At 35.2% G+C, this 23,588-nt stretch overlaps 1 protein-coding gene across 6 annotated transcripts in view; it reads right to left on the reverse strand.

Moving 5' to 3' along the window:
• LOC149538764 (ion channel protein) overlaps positions 1-23,588 on the reverse strand; it is a 211,838-nt gene that overhangs the window by 121,483 nt on the left and 66,767 nt on the right. For all 6 annotated transcript variants that reach the window (XM_089800087.1, XM_089800089.1, XM_089800088.1 and 3 more), the window contains exons 4-6: positions 18,879-19,061; positions 18,678-18,737; positions 18,358-18,561 (exon numbers count right to left, since the gene is read on the reverse strand). In XM_089800087.1, coding sequence (XP_089656213.1) covers positions 18,358-18,561; positions 18,678-18,737; positions 18,879-19,061 — 447 coding nt within the window. The remainder of the gene's footprint in view (positions 1-18,357; positions 18,562-18,677; positions 18,738-18,878; positions 19,062-23,588) is intronic.

Below are 23,588 nucleotides of genomic sequence, written 5' to 3' on the forward strand. Positions count from 1 at the left end.
TTGAATTCGCTCATCTTATGCCTTTCGTTTTCCCCTTCGATTTGGTCTAACCTAGAGGTCAATCGGAGTTGTCAATCAAGAGATATGGTCATTTTAGTGCCTCGAAAGTGGACATTTTAGGTGCAACAGCACGAATTAAAAATATGATGTTATATTTTCATTTTGACATTCACTTTTTGAAAATATAACATTTTATTCACTTTTTGTTATGTTTTGAAGTTACTTTTCATTTAAATTTATAACTTAAAGTGACTATAGTGCACTTTATGTTATAAATTTAAGTTGAGTTACTTTTAAATTTTTTACTTAAAGTGACTATAGAACTATATAGTTACTTTTTAAATTTTTTATTTTTAAATCAAATACTTATATAAATGTCACTTTAACTTAATGTTTATGACTTATATTGATTAATATAATACATAAATGTTATTTTTGACCCATATTGTTGACATTTTTATAAAAATAAGTGAAATGCATAACTTAAAAGTCTAAAAGTGGACATTTTATATGCATATGCATGTAAAAAACTATGAAAAGTGAAAACTTTTCATGCTAATGCATATAAAAATTCATTTTGAGGACATTTTTCAAGTCATTACATCAAAAGCTTCTTAAAGTGGATCTTTTTGATGCAATGACATGAAAAGTTGAGTTTTCATGCTTGTGCATGAAAAAGGTGAGATATGTTTTTAAAATATGTAAGTGACTCCAAAAAGTGAGATTTTGGAGACTTGCACATTTTAAAATATGTAATGGGCTTCAAAAAGTGAGATTATAACCAAAGACATATTTTAAAACATGCAATTGCATCGAAAAGGTCCTATTTTACCTTATTACATGTTTTAAAATATGCAATGAACACAAAAATGTCCTATTATGTGAAGAAAACATGTTCTTGCTCCAAAAACCTCCTATTTTGATCATAACTTTTAATTCTCTTCATGGATTTGAATGAAATCAATTGCATTCATCATGTTTTGGAGAGGTGATCATTTTGCCCTCATCAAAAATCAAGTTATTGCACCCAAAAACATGTTTGAAACTTCAAGCTAGGGCACGTTTTTTGCATAAAAATCCATAAATCTGCCAAGTTTGATCATGTTTTTGCATGAGATCAAGTCGTTTTTACCTTTTTAGGTGATTACATTGGTTGAGGATCATTATTTTGGTGTTAAATCATCAAAATACTTTACTTTGAAGATCGCGTTTTTTGCTTGTTTTGATAAAAACGGCTCAAAAACTTTCAAATCTTTAAAACGTGGCAATGAGGAGCTAATTTAGGGCACGTTTTGTGATCTTGCATAATAATCTCCTTGTTTGCTGCCCTCTATCATTCGGATTTTGGAGATTTGACAAAGTCTCATCATTTTTGAAGAAAATTTCAAAGAAAGAGCATATTTTCCTTCATTTTTGGCACATATTCATTAAGTAAGTGGACTTCTTCTTTCTTATGTTTTAATTCATGCTTATCCTTGCTGATTTGATGCTTGAAATCGTTGGATGGATGCCATTTGTGAAAATCTTTGCCTTAGAATGTGCATTTTTTCTTTAAATATGAAAATTTTCTTCATTTTGATGTCTTTGGTTCTTCCCCAAGTTCCAAATTCGAATTTCATCTTTGGGAATGCATTGCATCTTGGCATTTTTTGAGTTATTTTCAAAGGTATGTTTTTCTCTTGTTTTGTTTTTGTGTGCTTGTTGCCGGTTTTTCTCCATTTTGGAGAAGTTGCAAGTTTTTTCCCAAAAACTTGTTTTTCCTTCACTACATGCGAAAGCATTATCATTTCATTTCACATTCCGTTTCTATGTCATTACATCTCACATTTCATCCGACAAATGCGATTACATGTTTTTCACTTCATTCGCCATCCGCACATGCATGTAATCCCATTTTCCGTTTCCATATTTATCTATCTCATTTTTCGCTTTCATTCGCACGACACAATTACACGAAATACTTTACGTGTAATTGCATCTAAAAGGTCCGATTTTGATCCAAAGTCATATTTTGAAAAGACAAAAAAGATGTTATTTTCACTTTCCATGAATTTTGACTTCTTTCTTTCTCCAAAAGTGACTATATGATTCATTATCTCACCTCCATTGTTTCATTTCCATCTTCATATACGCATTTGCACTTACATGAATAAATACATGTTTTCATACATGTTTCCACCTCATAACATATTTTACATGTTACCCTCCATCCGCATCCGCATATACATATAAAGTATATACTTACACCTCTTTTCATTTTTTCACCTTTCGTTACATATTGCATTTACATATATGCATGCTTCATTCAATAAAGCTTTGAAAACATTTAAGTCGCTTTTGAAATCAGCAACTTTCACTTTGCATGCATTCCTATACGTTTCACCTTCACACATTTTCATTCCATTCCATTTCACTTCACATTCCGTTGCATATGCATACGCTTCCTCTTCAAAAGTCACTCATTTTCGAATCTTCACTACTGCTTTGTAATTCACTTACATGGAGATTCCTTCTGACGATGTATTTGTGTTTTGGAATTTTTGTGTTACAATACAAGCACGAGAAATGTCCTCACCTTCCAAATCCAAGGGCAAGATGAAATACCAATATGACAAAGAATTGGCTCATGCAGTTCCTTCTTCAATTACATCTATTCTGGATAACATACTAGACACCAAGATTGGTCACGTAGATGTAGTCGATTTTCTACAAAGGATTGAAGCTCCAGCTACGCATGAGATGAAACGTATTAAAAGAAGCAACATCCATTTGGTGGTAGTGAAATACCACTTGAAGTTTCAGATTTACTAGGGGAATTTGGAGATATTATCTCTGATAATGTTCCAGATGGATTGCCACCAATAAGGCAAATCAGTCATCAGATAGATCTGATTCCAGGAGCGAGTTTGCCTAACAAGGCTGCTCACAGCATGACTCCTATTGAAACAGAGGAGTTAAATAGACAGGTTCAGGAGCTGTTGAGGAAGGGCTTGATTCAAGAGAGCTTGAGTCCATGTGCAGTACCTGCAGTACTCGCACCAAAGAAGGATGGAGAGTGGAGGATGTGTACAGATTCTCGAGTTATAAATAGGATAACCATCAAGTACCAGTTTCCTTTGCCAAGGATGGATGATCTTATGGACTGCTTGAGTGGAGCTCAATACTTCACAAAGATAGATCTCAAGAGTGGCTATCATTAGATACGGATTCGAGAAGGAGATGAGTGGAAAACAGCCTTCAAGACCAAGGAGGGTCTTTATGAGTGGTTAGTCATGCCCTTTGGATTGACGAACGCCCCAAGCAACTTCATGCGGCTCATGAATGAGGTACTTAAGAAGTTCTTGAAAAAATTTGTTATTGTTTATTTGGATGATATTTTAATTTTCAGCAAGACTTTGGAAGAACATTTATTGCATATTCGTAGTGTCCTTGAAAGGCTAAGGGAAGAGAAACTATTAATTAATTTGAAGAAGTGTATCTTTGCAAAAAGGGAGTTAGTCTATTTGCGGTTTGTTATATCACCTGAAGGTCTCAAAATGGATCCAGAGAAGGTAAAAGCCATCTTGGAATGGCCTACTCCAAGGTCTGCTACTGAGGTAAGATCATTTCATGGTTTGGTTAGTTTTTACAGAAAGTTTATTAAGAATTTCAGTGGCATATGTGCACCCCTAACTGATACAATAAGAGGGGATAGAAAAGAGTTCAAATGGACTGCAGCAGCTGCGAGAAGTTTTGAATTGCTGAAGAAGAAGGTGACAGAACAGCCTGTGTTGGCACTTCCAGATTTTAGAAAGGTTTTCCAGGTGGATTGTGATGCGAGTGGCAGCGCTATTGGGGTTGTATTAAGCCAAGAAGGTAAGCCTATTGCATATTTTAGTGAAAAATTGAATGATGCAAAGAAGAAGTACTCTGTTTATGATCAAGAGTTCTATGCAATAGTTCAGGCCTTAAAGAAATGGAGGCATTATTTATTGTCAAAGGAATTTGTTTTGTATACTGATCATCAGGCATTACAGTACCTAAATAGCCAAGGTAAATTGAATCAGAGGCATATGAAGTGGGTAGAGTTCTTGCAGAGTTATACATTTGTGTTGAAGCATAGAAGTGGAAAATCTAACAGGGTTGCAGATGCACTAAGTAGGAGACTGTTGTTGCTTACAGTAATGCAGGTTGAAGTAATTGGGTTTGATGAACTCAAGAATTTGTACCCCGAGGATCCTGATTTTGCTGAAGCATGGAAAGCTTGTAAAGAACCTGTTGCTGTAGATAGAACCAAGTGGTTAGACTATTTGATTCACGATGGCATGTTGTTCAAGGGTAGTCAATTGTGCATTCCAAGGAGTTCCATGAGGGAAAATCTGATTAAGGAGAAACACAGTGGAGAGATGGCAGGACATTTTGGTCGAGATAAGACCATTGCCATTCTTAGAGAACATTATTTTTGGCCTCAAATTTCACAGGATGTGAAGAAGTTTGTACAGAGTTGCCAGGTTTGTCAAGTTGCCAAGGGGTTTAGTCACAATACTGGCCTATATCAGCCATTGCCTATTCCATCAAGGCCATGGGAAGACATAAGTATGGATTTTGTTCTTGGATTGCCAAGGACACAAAGGGGTAATGACTCAGTATTCGTGGTGGTTGATAGGTTCTCCAAAATGGCACATTTCATTCCATGCCACAAAACTCATGATGTTGTCCTGATTGCAGACTTGTTTTTCAAAGAGGTGGTAAGACTACATGGACTTCCAAGGAGTATAGTTTCTGACAGAGATACTAAATTTGTGGGGTATTTCTGTAGGACATTGTGGAAAAAATTAAGAACTGACTTGAAATTCAGTTCCACACATCACCCACAAACTGATGGCCAAACAGAAGTCTGGGCAATTTGCTGAGATGCTTAGTTGGGGATAAGCCCAAGGGATGGGATTTGATTCTACCACAAGCAGAGTTTGCTTACAATAACTCTATAAATAGGAGTACTGGAAAATCACCATTCCAAATTGTATATGGAAATAGCCCAAGGACTGCACCAGAATTGAGGAAGATAGAGCAAGGGGAGAGGACAAGTGCTGAAGCGGAAGAATTTGCTGAACATATCAAGCGTCTACATGAGGAGGTTCAGGCACACATTACCAACATGAATCAAGAGTATAAAGCTAGGGCTGATCAAAGGAGAAGACATAAGGAATTCCAAGTAGGGGATCTAGTCATGGTGCACCTACGAAAAGAAAGATTTCCAGCCGGTACTTACAACAAGCTGAAAATGAAGAAATTTGGACCCTGCAAAATTTTGAAGAAACATGACTCAGGAAATGCATATGAGGTGGAGCTGCCAGATGGTATTCACATTTCTCCCATTTTCAACATTGCAAATTTAACAGAGTATCATGATGATGGTGCAGATGAGAAGCTGCTGTTAGAGCCATGTCCAATTCCTGCTTCTAAGAAGGAGGAGATAGAAGACATTCTAGATCATTGTGTGGCTACTAGGAGTACCAGAAACAGGCAGTATGAAGAGTATTTGGTCAAATGGAAAGGACGACCGATCGAGGACTCAACTTGGATTTCAACAGCTGAGGTTTCCCATTTGGGATTTCCTCTACCATTCATAAAGTGACAGGGTCAGTTTTCAATCTACCCTGGGTGTCTGATGCAGGAGCATCCAGAGGTATAAGGGCAATCTTGTGTCACCCAAAAAAATGTACTTAGACTTAGTTTCTGTTTCATGTGTTTTCATTTTTGGACACCCATTTGGGTCAAATAAAGGTTCCAACTCTCACAGTTCCACTATCAGTGTGCTAGAAAATCCCGAAAAAATAGGAGCATGTAATTGGGCCATCATTTTGGTAAACTAGAAGGTGTGAACTGGCCAGATGAATGTAATTGTGATTTAGAGCATTCCAGAAAAAGAATCAGGTCAAAAGGCCCCACAGTTTGAAAGTTATTGCAGTTTTTCGGGTTTTGGAGACCTCCTAAGAGTGCTTCAAAGTCAAGTTAGGGGCATTAAATGACCTCCAAAAGGGCCGAAAAATGGGAGGACGAGCGAAACTGGTCCATAGGGCTATAGAGCGCTTCGAGAGCTATTCGGAAATGTAAACGGTTCGTCAATCGGAGCTACGGTTCAAAAGTTATGCCTCCCGGAAGTTCGATTACCCTTTTTGGATTCTTCTAGATTTGCGCCGACTTCTAACGCAGCTTCTGGAGCCTTCTATTTGGTCGATGGATGCCTACTAGCACTTTCTAGAATGTATTCCTAGTCCTTAACCCTCCGGGGTCTATTTAAGGAGATTCCTGGCATTGTAGAAGGCAGTTCAGAGTGGAGTTTGAGAGGAGGTACTGAAAAGAGGAATTATCTCCACATTTATGCTATTGTAAGCCCTTAGGGCATGTTTTGAAGTTTATTTTCTCTGTACTGAATGTACTAGCTTATTTTTCAGTTAATACAATTTTCCTTTTTTGTTGTGTCCATTCTATTCTTGGGTTGTGTCCCCATCATATTCAATTATTTCTGTGCCTAAAGCGAAGAATATGGAAGCAGAGTTGCAATTGATTACATTGAAGAGGTTCAAGGCTAGATTTGACTTTGATTATAGAGAGATGAACTCTCAGATAAAGAGGGCTTATGCTCATGTTCATCGCATTGAAGAAATTTGGATTGACATGAAAACAGAGCTTGATATTATGAAGATGGATTATTGCAGGTTAACCTTACAACAAATAATCGATCTTAATATGTTGGAAATCTCTCTAGATTTTCAAGTTGAAGATGACGGCAACATCCTTGATCCGGAATTTCATCAAGCCGGTTTTGATAAAACGTGTCCTTTTCCTATTCAATGGCAACAAAAAGAAGGTACATCTATTATGGACAGGTTCCAATCCATCTTAGCAAACACTAACAAGTGGTTGAAAAGTAAAGGCCTAAAAAGAGTAAATCCTAAAATGGGTTTGGATTGTGGAAGCTTTGGTCCTCCTGGCAGGAAGTCACAACTGGAAATTACAAGGAAAGATGGTGCTTCATCTTCAAATGTCAAGAATACTCTCAAAATCAAATTAAAGGGCAGAAAAGGGACTAAATCATCCCAAGTTCCTGAACCAATTCAAGAATCAGTGACAGAATCAGAAAAAGAATTGGAAACAAAATCCGAAAAAGAAGATTCAGATGAAGAAGGAGAAATAAGAATCATATCTCCTCCTAAGCCTACACAAGCTTGTACATCTTCTCCACATGAAGAGCCCTTTTCGCATGAGGTTGATGATGATGTAGATTCATTTTCTACTATTTTCACTCACTCTATTCCCGTCTCAGAAGTTAATACCATGGCTTTTCCAATTTCATCTGCTGCTCCTCGTGTTCCTACACATGATCAATTTGAACACTTAGCAAATGTGTTTGAAGATTTTCCGACTCTTACTAGTGGTCAAGTTTCCCAACTTGATACATCTTTGACAGGATTTGAACTTTTCATGGTAGAATCTTCACAACATGTTCCTATGCCTACAGCAGTGCAAACTGAATCTTGTTCAGTCGCTACAGATATACAATCTAGATCAATGCCAATGGTCTCCACTATGCTTGCTTCTACAGATGAAAGTTTCAGCCTACCTGCATGGTTGAGTAGAATAACAACGAGAAGGAAGGTGGTTGTTCCTCCTGACAATCTTCCTGTGAAGAAGACTAAATCCAAATCTCTGAAGGACAAGATTGTTTCTAGAATTTTGGTTGATTCTGACAAAACCAAGTATGTTGAGGTTGCTGAGCCTTTAGTAGATAAACCTGTTGAAGAACTCACTAGCTCTGGTTATAAATTTACTAAGGTTGAAGTTGGAAGGCAATCTCGTTTGAGTTCTTTGCAAGATGCTCATGATGCATTGGCAAATGTATCAAAAAGCAGTCATGAGCTTTGGGAAAAGAAGAATCAATTGAAACAGGAAATAGCTCGTTTGAATGAGATCATTCAGAAGCAATCTTCTCAGAATGTTGTTACATCACAAACATCTAAAGAAAGAAGGTTGATTGAAGCTGCTAAGTCTTGGATACAGAAAATCATTGTTGAAGGAGTTCGAGCTATCACAGAAACACTTGCACTTCTAAAGCGTATCAAAGAGATGAACAAAATGGAACTAAGTTTAATTTCTTCTTTGACTCAAGAAGCAGATAACCTGAAGGAAATCCTTGAGGATTGGGATGAAATGATAAAATTTGATCTAAATGCTATGGTCTCATGTGACGTTCTTCTGTCATGTGAAATGTTCTTTAGATTTCAAGGACTCATTGGTTACAAGGAAGAGACATTAAGAAAGTTGATCACAAAATTGCAAGTGGCTCTTGAAGATTGTCAAGCAGTTGAAACAAGCCTTGTGATTTGGAGCAATTGGGATGCCATGTTACTGATAATCTTGGTAATCTTTTGGCAGCAGAGAGAGTGAATTCAGAATATACAATTAGAATCAATTTTGATGTAGATTCTGAAGAATTTGGTCCGCACACAATGAACAAGTTCATTTTGTACAAATCCTTGACAAAACACTTGTTGGATAATACAATAGCAAATTCTAAAGTTGTTCAATCAGCATATGAGAACGCAGTGAGGATCGAAGCCATATCAAAGACAATGGAGATTGTTGATCTTCCTACAGTGCGTGACGTCATTGTGAAATTCAAAGCATTAAGAAGCAATCTTTAAGATTGTTATGTAATTTTTACTTCATGGTTGTTTTAGATGCATTACATGATAAAGTGTAATTGCATGTAATGCGAATTGCATGTATGTAAAAGGTGTAATGCGAGTTGCATGTGCAGTTGCATGTAACCCTTTTAGTTTTTGTAGTTAGACTTGGTCAAAGTTGGTTGAGTTACTCCCACTTTTTCCTGCCCCTTTTTTTTCAACTTTTTTGCCTATATAAAGAAGTGCCCCCTTCATTGTAAAATCGTCATTATCTTTATACAAGAGAGCTTTGGAGAAATTGTGCCAGCAGAACTTTGTTTGTGTAGCACTATTTTGAAAGAAAGTGAATACAAAAGAGCATTTGAGACTTAACTTTGATTCGTACTATCTTTTGTTATTGATATTGTATCTTGTGATTGATAGAAAAGAGTTAAGAAACAATTGAATCCCGAGCTTTGACCAGGAACACTTGTGAAAATCCATAGCTAGAAGCTTTGTCTGTAACTTGTATTTTCATCTTGATTCGCAAAATAGTTAGATTGTTGTTACTTTTAGGAGTCTTTGTGCCCTAATTGTAAACATTTTACCACATAGAAGTACAACAGGACTTAGAGCCAAACTAGTACGTTTTGGCTAGCCTTTGAGTTAGTTAAAATTTATCGGGATCACTGTTTCCAGCTTGTGATAAAAGTGTAATTAGAGATTCACCTTGCCCATTATTCGCCTTACGATTAAGTGGATCCTTTCTTGAAAGTTAAGAAGAAAGGATAATAGTAACACCCAGTTTATAAATCTCTCAATCTCTTGCTTACCTTGAGTTGATCCAAGGAACAGTGAGAAGGGGGAGCCTTCCCTTTAAGGTAGGAGAGACTCTGTCTCACACGCTGTGGCTAGTCATCCTATTTTACGACTGAATTTTTACCCAAAACTGTCGGTTGCAAAATATCCACCCAACAAAGCAATCGGAAGGAAAGGAATGATACAGTGCTATTTGGAGCCCTAAATGATACAGTGGTATCTGAAGCCCTAATTGATTTTGTGGTATCTAAAGCCCTAATTTGATACAATAGTATCTAATACCCTAAACAATCCAATGGAGATTGAAGCCTTAAGTGATACAGTGGTATCCAAAGCCGTAAGTGATTCAATGGTAATCGATGCCCTAATTGATATAATGGTTTGATGCCCTAATTTTATGTAGTGGTATTTAATAGTAATCGTCATTTGATTTTGATATACCACTATTGAATGATCAATGCCGTAATTGATATAGTGGTTTGATGCCCTAATTTTATGTAGTGGTATTTAATAATAATCATCATTTGATTTTGATATAGCAGTATTGAATGATAGTCATTATAGTGGTATTTGTGGACTAATCTGGGTGATTGCAGAAGCATTCTTACAATGATTTATCGTTACAAATTCCATGGTATGTGGATTTCAATTTCTATAGTAAATTCATTTGATGGTGTTTTAATTCCTTAGTTAAGAAATTTCGTTTAACTGATTTAACTGTCAATCTCTTTCATATGAACGAAACTGATTTAACTGTCTTCCTATGAAAATGAAATGATAACTGTTTTCCTGTGAGTATATTAGTTGTTAAGTAAGACCGAGGAAATCGGGATGTTACAACAGGAAGTTGTAAAAATGGGGACATCACAAAGGGAGTCTAATAAATTAGAAATTTATAGAGTTGAAATCCTCATCAGCAATTAACAATCCTTGAAGAACTCACAACTTTTTTGTTTCACCCTACTAATTCCTTGTTGCCGTTGTAATCTCCAAAATTTGCACCCTAATGCTTATCTCTTGAAACTTTAGCGATTTTGGAGCAACATGGGATCAATCAGAGGTTGTGGGTAACCTATATGATCTGATAAAACCTTCAGGATCTAGGTAGGTTCCTATCTGATATATCTGATGGACTCATTCACCTATATTAGTAAAAGATGTAAAATTTGCATGGAAAAGGGGTAAAAAGGGAGACTTGTAAATGGAAAACCTAAAATGATGAAAAAAAGGGGAATCCAGAACAATAATGCAGATTATTGTTATATTATATGACATAGTGAACATTTTCAACAAATAAGCACAAGACACACCTTGAAGGAAATGTTAATACATATAAATATTTCAAGAGAAGGCTAAAAATGAATATTATGAAAGGAAATACATCACAATCCAATATATCACCAGGGAAACACAACTCAAGACCTATGAATAACAAATTTTAGACATGGAACATGTAAAACAAGACATTACCCAAAAGGTTTCTGAATAAAACACAGTCAAATAACATCAACCACCAAAGACATACAACCAAATCTTTACTCCAAAAAGCTGAGTCCAAAGAAAATTGTATTATGATCAAAAGCCCAAAGAGCAATACATTTGCATGAATAGCTCAGAAATTTTGAGAAAAAGATGCCAAGGACAAAAAATCACATATGCATCCCTCTCCTCTCAAAATCGAAACCCCTTCTCCATCAAAAAGAGAAGTATATAACAACAATTAAACACTACCACGTTCCCACAAGATCAAGAAGTGAGGGTCGACTATCAGAGAAAACTGCTCAAAAAAGGAGTCACTAATCTGAAAAATGATGCCAATTGTCCTTCAAACTATGTCTCCACTATAGGTCTATGATGACCACTCAATAATAACTCAAGAATCTCAAAGAATCTCTCAAGAATGACTCAACAGTCGTCAATTAGGACTTCTGATCAAAAATTGTCACCAAAACACTTGGCAAAGCCAAAATGCCATCACTACAGGTCACTTCAGTTTACAGATTCAAACTGAACCTTAACTCCTCATGAAGAATAACCCATATTAATAGATCAATGTCTTCATTAACGGTGATGCTCGATAATAAAACCAGCATATCAAATAAAACCTCGTATCAAATGAATAGTCGGTGCTATAGAACATCAACGCTATTGCATATCAACATGAATGAGTAAAAAGCAGACTTAGAAAAGTAGACATGAGCCACGGAGACCAGCAAATATAGATAATTATATGTGTTGTTGTTTTAGTGGCTTTAGTAGGATAAACCTATGAGATCAGAGAGAAGTTAATATAATTACAATGATACACACACACACACACACATCTCTAATTAAGTTTGTGATTATATTGATTATATTAATGAATAGACATGTCCCATAAAGGGACACATCTCTTCTCGGTTTATTCCTCCTACAAATTCAAAAATATACATACACACGTCTCTAATTAACTTTGTAATTATATTAATGAATAGACATGTCCCATGAAGGGACACGTCTCTTCTCAGTTTATTCCTCCTACAAATTCAAAGAGATGGATGCATTTGGAAAACACATACCACAAACATGGCAGTGCTTAGTACATTTGCAGCGATCTTGGAAAACCAACATGGTATCAAGGCCAAACTACAAATGTATAAGTGAATAATAGAACATTCAATTTCAAACTCTGCCACCATTTCAAATAAAGAATTAAACATTTGATAGAGTGACTACGAGTTCCATGGCCTCTAAATTGCTTGATTAAATGCCAAACAATCCTAGTTATTCAGAATACGATCACCATATGCAAGATCAGGGAAGGCAAGTAAACTATTTGACTGGAGGCAATAAGATTCATTACAGATGTGGGATGATTACTTATAAGATTCTATATTTTTCCTTGCAGAGAGATTCAATATTGCAGCCACATGAAAACTTTACGTGAATTCAAGCCCTTCATTTCTTCTTCCCTTTCGTCGCTTTCAACATGTTGTATCGATTGAACGGCATGAGTGTTATTCGATCATAATAGTACCATCTGTTTCAAAATTAAAAGGGATTTTATGCTTGGAGAGCGGTAGAAGATCTGCATGAACAAGCATGGAGAAGCAACTTTTTTAACAGGATGGATAACAATGAATGATTCGCGTGACAAACATATGATTTCAAAAAACAGTGGATAAACAAACTTAGCAAATAGTAAAAGGAGACAAAAACCAACAGTGACGTGTGAATTTCCACATGAACACTTGAAGTCAAAAATTATAGAAAGCATATTGATAATAAGTCCAACACAACATAACATCGCCCAGCAAACTGCGAGGATTTGAGTCACTAAGCACCGCAAGTCTAACAAAAACACCCAAAGAATAGAAGCAAATCTAACAAAGAGCATCACAATACAACGGGATCAAATCTCATCAGAGGTGATAGTTTCCATACCATGAATGGGTAACAATAAATGATTCGCGTGCCAAACATATGATTCAGCAAACGGTAGATAAACAAACTCAGCAGGTAGTCAAAGGAGACAAAAACCAATAGTAGTAAGAGTAACGTGTGCATTGCCACGTGAACACTTGAAGTCGAAAATTATAGAGAGAATATTGATAAGAAGTCCAACATAGCATAACATCGCCCAACAAACCACAAGGATTTGAGTCACTAAGCACCACAAGTCTAACAAACACACCCAAAGAATAGAAGCAAATCTGACAAAGAGCATCACAATACAAAGAGATCATATCTCATCAAAGGTGACATTTTCCATACTGCTAAACTAATGAGAGTCGTGAATAGAACCAAGACATGAAGGCACTTGGAGACAATGTGATTGTTCAAGCTTAAAACGTATTATTAATAGTATGTCAACATATTAAGAGAACAATATTAAAAGGATAGAGATACATAACAAAGATATAACTATATACAAGGTATTATCAAGGTGACCATCCATAATCTCAAGGAGTTATGATCAAATTGGGTAGCGACACCCATGCGTAGGGGATAGAAAAACATCGAAACGAAATACCCGTCAATGACATAAAAGGAGAGATCGATAGGTATCTGATAAATGCAAGGGGTACAAGATTGACCCACCAAGGGTTCAAGCGGTAATAAAGGTGGGATTACCATAAAAGTATGGATTAAGATAAATTATAAAGGGGCATTACTAGCATTGTAGAGGATATTAAGGGACCCACCAACAAGGTAGGTATTAAATATATGTTAACTATGATTGTGCAACGTTGATTAGGCTATTCCCATAGCCTTGAGCAAGGACTGGTCTCATGTTACTATAAGAAAGGACCTTAAAGGTCAAGGTCACTCAACAACCACTATATCTCCACATTTATATTATGACTACAATCTGGTGGTGTATATATATATATATATATATATATATATATATATATATCACACTTACCATGCTTCTTAAAAGAAGCCATAAGAGTTGAGAAGAAATTATTTAAAGGCACGATGGGATGACACTAATGATGACTTATTAGATAAGTATTTCTTTTATCTTCATTACTACTCTTATTTAATTTTGTAGTTGCCTTAGATTATTGTATGTGGCATAATATGTTGAAAATATAGATTAATATGTGGAAAATTGAATATATGCATATATGTTCAGAAGCATATATTTGAATTAGGTATTATATATGATTTATTGGAATGATATTATCACTATGTAAAATTATTATTTTTATTTCGATACGTACCATAAGAGGGATTGCCTTGATCTTTTATGAGAATGTTCTTGCAGGAAAAGGAGGATTAATATTAGATTCAGAGGGAGTTTGACGCTCCATCAAAAGCATCATTGAATGAGGAGCTTGGATGATTGATGTTCAAAGGGAATTTGAAAGTCCATATGTGTGACTATGATTCTAATGGGCCTAAACCCTTGTGTACATCATGAGGAAGTGACGACTTCCAAATGATGTCACTTGAAATCGCAAAAGTTATTGAAAAGTGATGATCTTACAATGACTTAATTTTCTATCACAATGGATATCTTACGATGTCTATGCAAATCATGATAACTTATACTTTTGCTTAGTAGATGTTTATATGGTAAGTATTATGAGAATGTGTGTGTACATACCTTATTAACATTTTTGAGTACATGGTGAATGTTATTGATATTCTAGAAGGCCATTACACAAAGTACATGGTGAATATAATGCGTCTTGATGTTCTGGAAGGCCATTACTCACAGAGTATTTGGTGAATATCATGTGTCCTGATGTTCTCGGAGACCATTACACACACTATTCTAGAAGGCCATTACTCAAAGAGTATTTGGTGAATGTCGTTGATATTCTAGGAGGCCAATACTCATGATATCATATGTAATATCAAAACTAAGACAGAGTGTTGATGTTTTGGTAGCTTTAGTAGGATAAACCTGGGACATTAGAGAGAAGTTAATAAAATTACAATTATATACATATACAACTCTAATTAAGTTTGCTATTATATTTATTATATTAATGAATAGGCATGTCCCATGAAGGGACATGTCTCTTCTCAGTTTATTTCTTATACAAATTCAAAGAGATCGATGCATTTGGAAAACACATACCACAAACATGGCAGTGCTTAGTACATTTGCAGCAATCTCAGAAAACACACAATATGAGCCAAAAAATAATAGATATGATCATGACCATAGCTAGAATGACACAAGAGCAATCATAAAACCAAATTAGCAACATCAACATAGACATCTGATGAAGACCAAAACTAAAGAAGGTACAACCCAAAATACTCAATGAACGAGCAGTAGATTGATCTCAGAGATCTAACAACAAACATTAGAGGTAAACTCCCTCATTGCTGATATCAAACTTGGCTCTGATACCATGATAATGTTTTACGAAAAAATAATGATAACCAACAATAAGGAAAGAAGAAAAAGAAACACAAAATAACACAAAATTATCTTGGGAAAACCCTTCCACATGAAGGGAAAAACTGAGCCACACCAAAAGAATATCTCTTTTATTGATAATAAAGAATGTTCAAATACAATGCTTTCAATTTATACATTGTGTAATAACACACAAAGCAATCGCATTTATAGAGTTCAGCGACCATTCATATTACACTCGAAGGCCTCTTTAATCCCAAAATACAAGACTTAATATTTTCAAATGCAAGAGACTCTTTGCATGGCACATGTCTCTCCAAATAATATTATCTCAAACACTATGATAAATATATTCTCCAACTGTTGACACAATATTATCTTTATTTCAATATATGAAAAAATCAAAGATAAAGATCTCTATCGCAGCTACAATATTCAACAATGGTAAATAAGCATCTTTTGACAAGGCAAGAAAATTCTGCCAATTTTGTATATACACTCTAAAACTTTGAGCTTAGATGCAAATGTGAATTGCTTTCAATAAAAGAGGCAAGTTGGTATGAGACTTTGTGCCAATCTAACCTATTATGAGATGACATTTTCTTGAATTGATTGTGAGTTTTAATGCTTTGCTCAACAGGGATTTGAATTAATTGTGCAGAGTTTGAGCTTCCTATTGCATGCAAAGCCAATTTGAACTTTTGAATACTCTGTGCTACAGGAGGACAAATTGTGATAGATAGTAGTCGCTGCAATTACTTAGAACCTAAGACTTTGAGCTTTAGTTGTAGGTATTTTTATTAAGTTTGAGAGTGTCTGGTAATAGACATTGTGTTTCACTAGTTATTCTGCTTGAATACCAATTTGAGATAATCACAAGAGACTTTGGGTTCCTGTACTTATTCCACAAAATATAAAAGGTAAATTGCTGCCCCTTGTGTTGTTCTTAGGTCAATTACAAGGTCACCGGTACTATCGTAACAATAAGGCACTCTTTCTTAAGTTGGAAAGTTGTACATGTATGCAAATCATTCTTGAGAAAAAAGGAATTGATTAAGTTCTTTGTCCTTTATGTAATTTCAGTTAAGTTCCTATTGAAGCCACCTACAATAAGAAGGGAGTCTCCCCTATCGCTGAGAGGAGAGAGAAATCTCACGAGTCATTCTCTAAAGTAACAATTTTATAAGTTGTGGTCATAGTGACTTACAACATAGTCCACAACAACACTGTTTAGGAATTTGTTGATGCAAGTTGTTCATTATTTCTTGGATTCGAGTGATTATATTGGCTAAAGCTGCAACAATCATGATATTATATGGATTAATGCTGCTGTCTATGTATTCTTGATACAAATTTTCCCAGAATTTAATTATTTAGTGTCTTCATATCTGAGTGCTTCACCACCAGAAAGGATATTAATTTTATGGCTGATCCAGCACTGTGAAATCTGGAAGGTTCGACCACCAGATTTTATATAATATCTGCACAGACGTAGTAACAGATAACGGATGGCATAATTGTGAAGATCTTCAATTCCTTATTTCAAACTGATAGTTGCAAGCTTTCCTCTACAAGATCTTCATTTCCTTATCTTCTCATTTTCGCATGAATTGTAAACTGTGCCACTTGCTACCAGTAAGTGAAATATATTGCTCATTGTTCACATCCCAGCTACAGTACCAGAATATTGATGATCAAAAAGTGCTTGGGTTTGTGTTTTCTTTTGAATACTTGTAAAGTAAGCTAATATCCTAGCTAGGGACATTAACATTAGGCCAATGAAGAAGTGGGCTCACAAAGAAGACAATTTGTTTAACCCAAGGAAAAGTGTGCAACCTTTGTGTTTTACGGTTTACCTCATTAACTTGAGACAGACAACAATACCTTTAGTTCACAGACTTGGACTCAGAGTACTTGGCAAGCCCACAATATTCAACTTAGGAAAAACGTGGCAAATTAGAATTCACTAAAAATTCAAAGAAACAGATTTTTTTCATAAAATTCAATTGCACAATGCATTAAAATAAAAATTGACATCTTAAAAGAGAAAATGAAGGTATTATCCAAATCATGTTAAAAAATGCATTTTAACCAGCGTTTTACTTGTGTCAACAATTTTAACTATTCTTTTTGTATCTATTAAATCGCGAGTTGAACTCGTGAAACCTCGCCCAGCCAAAAATAGAGTACTCAGAGTTTGCAAACTATCAAAATACCTACAGCTGACCCATGACAGGCAGAACTCTGCCTTGGTTTAACCATGGCATATGCATGTTGAGCAACAAAACAAACTTAAACCCACGTTTAACAAGTAGGCAGAAAAGTACAGTGATAAAGCTGTCAAAAACCTGTGCCAACACTGCTTGAGCCACTTTCTATGTCTAAACTAATTGCTATACCAATCCTTATGTCAAAAACCTGTGCCAACACTGCTTGAGCCACTTTCTATGTCTAAACTAATTGCTATACCTCTCCTTATGTAAGATCAAGATGTTTAGTAATGCTTCACAAGTCCTTTTTGTTGGCAAAGAATCAAAGAAAACTTGAATTCCGTGTCATAATTTGCTTTCATCATCTTCATGAATAAACTATTTCTATATTTCTTTTTCCACCACAACCATCATCGATCTCAAAGTTCCTCACTATTTCATTGTGGAACAGCTGCATCCTCCATCATCCTAAAAGAGCTGTTAGTCAAAATACAAGACCATGATATGGCAATCTTGTGCCCTGAGAAGGCAATCACAACTGACTTGGCTTAACACAAAGAGAATGATTAATTGACAAAAAACAAACAAAAAATAGTCTCAATCTTAAGTTTCATGTAGGTACAACAAAGATCTTTGATTCAGTTACACTATTGCAGAGATTTAATGGGCAAGAATTAGATAATAGAAATAATAAAAAAGACGTGAATTATGTCTTCGGCAGATCAAAAATTTCTCAAGCCAACAAATGTGTAATGCAAATTGCAATAGTTTGTCAAGTCAGGAAGGCAAACAATATTCTCTATTACCCAGCACTAACCTGAGCCAAGCCTGGTTGAAGAGCACATTGAATCATTAAGCGGCCAATGACATCATGTGCCACAACAGTCTCCACGAGATCTCCCCCAACAAGCTTCACCAGTTGCTCATTGTCAATATCGCTCATTTCTACAACCACGTGACCTCTCAATCCCTCCTTAACTCCAGTAAGGCTTAGAACAACTCTCAATGCATGTGCGTCACTCTGCCCAAAATTATAGCTTCAGCAAATACAGGCACCTACTTATTATCATGGAAAAAAGAAATTCATGGTGCAATGAAGCTTTGCATAACAAAAAACATCTTATAGCAATATCCTACCTGATCTGCATTTCCATCAATTGCAAGAACAATGATGGCTCGGGCCTTTGAAACTGACACCTGTTAACGAAATGGTAAAGAGAAATATATCTTAAATTCCAGCTACAGAAATGAAATGAAACTCAATATCACACACAAAAACTTATGTATTGGAGATCTTTTACTAAAGTGGATGTCAAATAGATAGCTAAAAGATTAGACCTTTTTCAAGTCTGCCATTATAAGAGGACTCCCACTCCTACAAATAACAGAAGTACCCATGAAGTCAAATTCTAGCTTAGCAATCTCAAGCTCCATTTCTTCCTTATCATGTTCTGCAAGAACAACTACAATACCCCCTCCTAAGCTTTGATTAGCTATGGAAAGTTGTTTGAGTAATGACCCCTGTTTAAGACAAGTTCAACAGAGTCATAATAGGGTAAAATAATATCCAGATGGAATAGAAGAAAATTAAGGAATTGCAAATTATGAACCAGACAACCAATAATATGAGTAGATACTAATGAGTCGTGCTTAGTTGATTATTTGATACATAAATAATCATGTTGTAACTGCAATCTTCAACATTTGAGCAGATATCATTTGAAGAACATAATTCATTCTTCTAACCAAATAGAAGAGGAATCTCAGCAAGTACTAATACATTTAGTGCTAAAACAATGCCACAGAGTAAGATTGTCAGAAAGAGGTGTATTTCAACAGTATCATACATCAAAATACTTTCAAACTCATTGCAGTCCATACAATTAAAGATAGTTAATCAAATCAAGAATAAAGCAGAAATGAAAAGAAAATAAGTATTTTTGAAATGTTTTCCATGTGAAAAGAATAATAAATGGGACATTAATTGATCTGCTAAATTCAAGCGTATGAGAAAGTGTACAGCACAACTCTGATTTGTTATGCAACAGTTGTTTTTCCCCAACAATCAATCATGTGCATTGATATCCATGTTGCAATGGATTTGTTTACAGTACAAACATGTAAGTACATCTCATCCATATAACAGGACATCAAATCAATTATAATAATTACTTCAAGAAAACAATATCAAAACATTCATCTGCAAGTTTGACAACAGATTTATATTGAGAAACTCTCTTGACGTTAAAATAACTAGACAGTCAAAATATATCAATGTCTTTTTCTCTGTGGAATTAAACTAAGTTACAACAAATTTGAAAGACACATTACCTGTGAGCACTTACAACTCTATGTCATATATATTATATAACTATGTTATATTTCCAAATACCGCCTTTCTGAGAACAGGTATTTCCTCTAAGGTTCTAAGTTATTCCCCTCCCCATGACCAAAGAATTAACTTTAATGTATTCCTTTTCCTCTCTCCAATTTGTAGAAATCAAGCCATCTTTCTGTTTAGGAAAATTTCTCTCAATTACAAAATATCTCTGCACATCCGATTTATGTCAATAAGAAACTCCAAACTATTGGCTTGAAAGATTCATTTTTATTGGTCTTTTCCAAGAATGTGTTTCCTTCATCAATCGATTGGTTATGAACAAAATGACTTGTCTTTTTCAATTGGCCCTCACAATCACAGAAGCATCCTCTCATTGATGGATCCTCATTGGCAAATGGCTTCCCCTCTTTTAAATCTTCCCAAACAAAAGGACTTTTCTTTACCTGTCTTGTGCCCACCTTTCATAGAAGGACCCTCACATATACAATTCATTGCCTTTTTGTTAATGGATCTTCACAGACAAGACGTCCTTGCAAGGTGGATCTCATACACAAAATGACTTCCCTTCGCCTGCTGAACCTCTTTTAAAATAACTTCCTTTTTCTTATGATATCTTCAAAAAGAAGATGTATTCTTTTCATAGATAGCTCCTCGCAAAACAAATGTATATTCCTTTTGGCTCACAACATCTGGTGTGGGGCACCCTCTTGCCTATGGGATTTAAATTAATGGTTTGCCTTATTTTGTGATGGGTAACATCCAAATTTCCCGGGTCTAAATTAACAACTAACATACAATTATAACTTTATTTTCATAGAAAGACGGTTAAATCAGTTAAACAAAATTTCTTAACTAAAAACTTGAAGCACCATCAAATGAATTACTACAGAAATTGAAATCCACATACCATGGAAACTAAGGTCGAAATCAGAACTAGGGATGCTTCTACAACCACCCAGGTTAGTCTACAAATACCTCTATATCAATATCACGAAACGACTTCTATCCAATATTGTTAAATCAAAATCAAATGACGATTATCATTAAATACCACTGTATTTAGGGCATCACTTACCACTATAATCATTAGGGCATCGATTACCATTGAAATCTTTTAAGACTTCTGATACCACTGATTCAAATAGGGCTTCCGATACCACGGATTTAATTAGGGCTCCCAATACCACTGTATCATTTAGGGTTCCAGTTATCACTCAATTAATTAGGGCTTCAGATTCCTTTCCTTCCAATTACTTAACTATGACAGTAACTCAAGATTAGAAAATATACTTATATTCGATGTCCATAAAAATGAAAAACAATCCATATATCTAACTCTTGCATCTAGGTGTAACGATGAAACAACTCAATTATTCTTACCTTCTTGCATAATAATCATAAAGATAAAGTTACCTATTTTGATATAAACAATTGGATGCACAGCTTATCTTTGTTTGACACACATCCGACAACTTATGGAGAGGTGAAACATTGTCAAGGGCTTAACCACCCAACCTCAAACCACAACTTTATCCCCACAAGATCTCTAACAAGAAAGCCCTCCATACCCGAAATTGGCAAGAATCATCTTGCCATCCACTAGGCATCCTGGTATGTAACACCCATATGACTTGGCAGCAGGAGATTACATTGAACGGAAATCATGCATGAGCTATTAATTAATTCATATTAAAATGATAAACATTGATATGTCACAACTGACTATTGCTTCATGTTATTGCAAATTCCTCTCTCTCACCTCATCACCCCTTTCCTCAGTTACACAACCAGGTGAGTCCCAGGTGTTCGGAATCCTCAGAATAACCGATTCTGTTAATCATACAAGAGGATTACATGCATCCAACATTTCACAATCTATGATTACATGATTATGTTTTTTAAAGATTCTAGAATTGATTTTTTAATTCTACTATCCTTCGGCATAATGATTATGAATCTCTAATATGGCAGGAATCATCTTGCCATCCACTAGGCATCCCGGTATGTAACACCCATATGACTTGGCAGCAGGAGATTACATTGAACGGAAATCATGCATGAGCTATTAATTAATTCATATTAAAATGATAAACATTGATATGTCACAACTGACTACTGCTTCATGTTATTGCAGATTCCTCTCTCTCACCTCATCACCCCTTTCCTCAGTTACACAACCGGGTGAGTCCCAGGTGTTCGGAATCCTCAGAATAACCGATTCTGTTAATCATACAAGAGGATTACATGCATCCAGCATTTCACAATCTGTGATTACATGATTATGTTTTTTAAAGATTCTAGAATTGATTGTTTAATTCTAATATCCTTCGGCATAATGATTATGAATCTCTAATATGTTTTTCTTGGCTTCTATTGCTATGCATAGGGCTGAATTAAAGAAATTTAATTTGTAAATTCAACAAGATATCAACCTAGATATCATCATGTTAAATGCTAAACTGGTTGCAAACTACTCTATGCATAGAGTTGGCTGATTGGGATGCTTATCACAACTGTGACCATAAAGATTACGATCATTCTACTTATTTTACACCTCTTCACCTTTCAAGGCTTCTTTGCCGGTGAATTCCTTAGTGTTTGAGCAACATGACATTGTTTACATCTTTGCAAATTGTGTAAAAGAAACAGTGATAATACAGACAAGGTTATAGACTCATGGATTTCATTATTGTTTTTCCAACTTACATATCCATATCTAAGACAATCTCATGGTTATTTGGTAGTAAATCAAGATATCAGTTCCTTATGATGGTTTCGTCTAAAGAAACTATGATTAACATATTGTATTCAGACCCTTATTCAATTCCGACTATAGTAATATCATCAATATGGAAGAGGCACAAAAACTTATCACAAACTTGATGTAACAATGCGGATAGAAAGGAAGATAGTATAGACAGTCTATGTTATGGACTTAGCATCACTCATGTGACCCAAAACAAGATCTTTCTTCCTTCCGTGGCCGAAAATGATGAACTTCCTCGTTTCCTTTGCTCAATACTTGTTGTCGGATGGATAATGATGTGAAGGTGAGGAGAAACGAGAGGGCAAGCTTATGAGGCCGTTATTAATTTCAAAAACTCCTGACTTTGCTTAAACGCAATAGCAAATGAATAGAATGGGTCACGGAAATACAGAGAGGAAAGAGTTATTACAAATATGATCAAAGAGACTCTATTAAATGGTTGGCTTGGCTCTTCGATTCCTTCATAAATTCGAATTCCAAACATTAATTTCGATTTAACAAGCCAAAAGTTAAAAAGTAAGAATATTAAAATAAAAAGATGGAAAGAGAGTTGGAAGATTATAATTCGAAAATTATAATAATTCAAATGTTATTATCTTCCGAATAGGGCCACCCGGGAAACTATAGTTGGGTTATTATAATCTTACATTTATACATACAACATGTAAACATCACTTTATTAAAATATTAAATTATAATAATGCCAAATCATTTTTATATTTAAATGCACGTGTTTAAATATTTACTAAAATAATATGATGAAAGATAAATTAAAATCCTTTAAAATACGTTTTATATTTTTAACCCAATTATTTTCTCAATTTATTTATTTAAATAGCTCATGCGGATCCCACAGATGTATCCTGATTCAAGTCGCTAGGTTCTCAACCCATTTACTTAGTGATGGTGATGCTCCTACCTAACTCTTTTCTAACAATGC

This window comes from Cupressus sempervirens, chromosome 9 (assembly GCF_028749045.1).
Source record: "Cupressus sempervirens isolate cs-2001-9-10 chromosome 9, ASM2874904v1, whole genome shotgun sequence".
In the NCBI taxonomy this organism is placed as follows: Eukaryota; Viridiplantae; Streptophyta; class Pinopsida; order Cupressales; family Cupressaceae; genus Cupressus; species Cupressus sempervirens.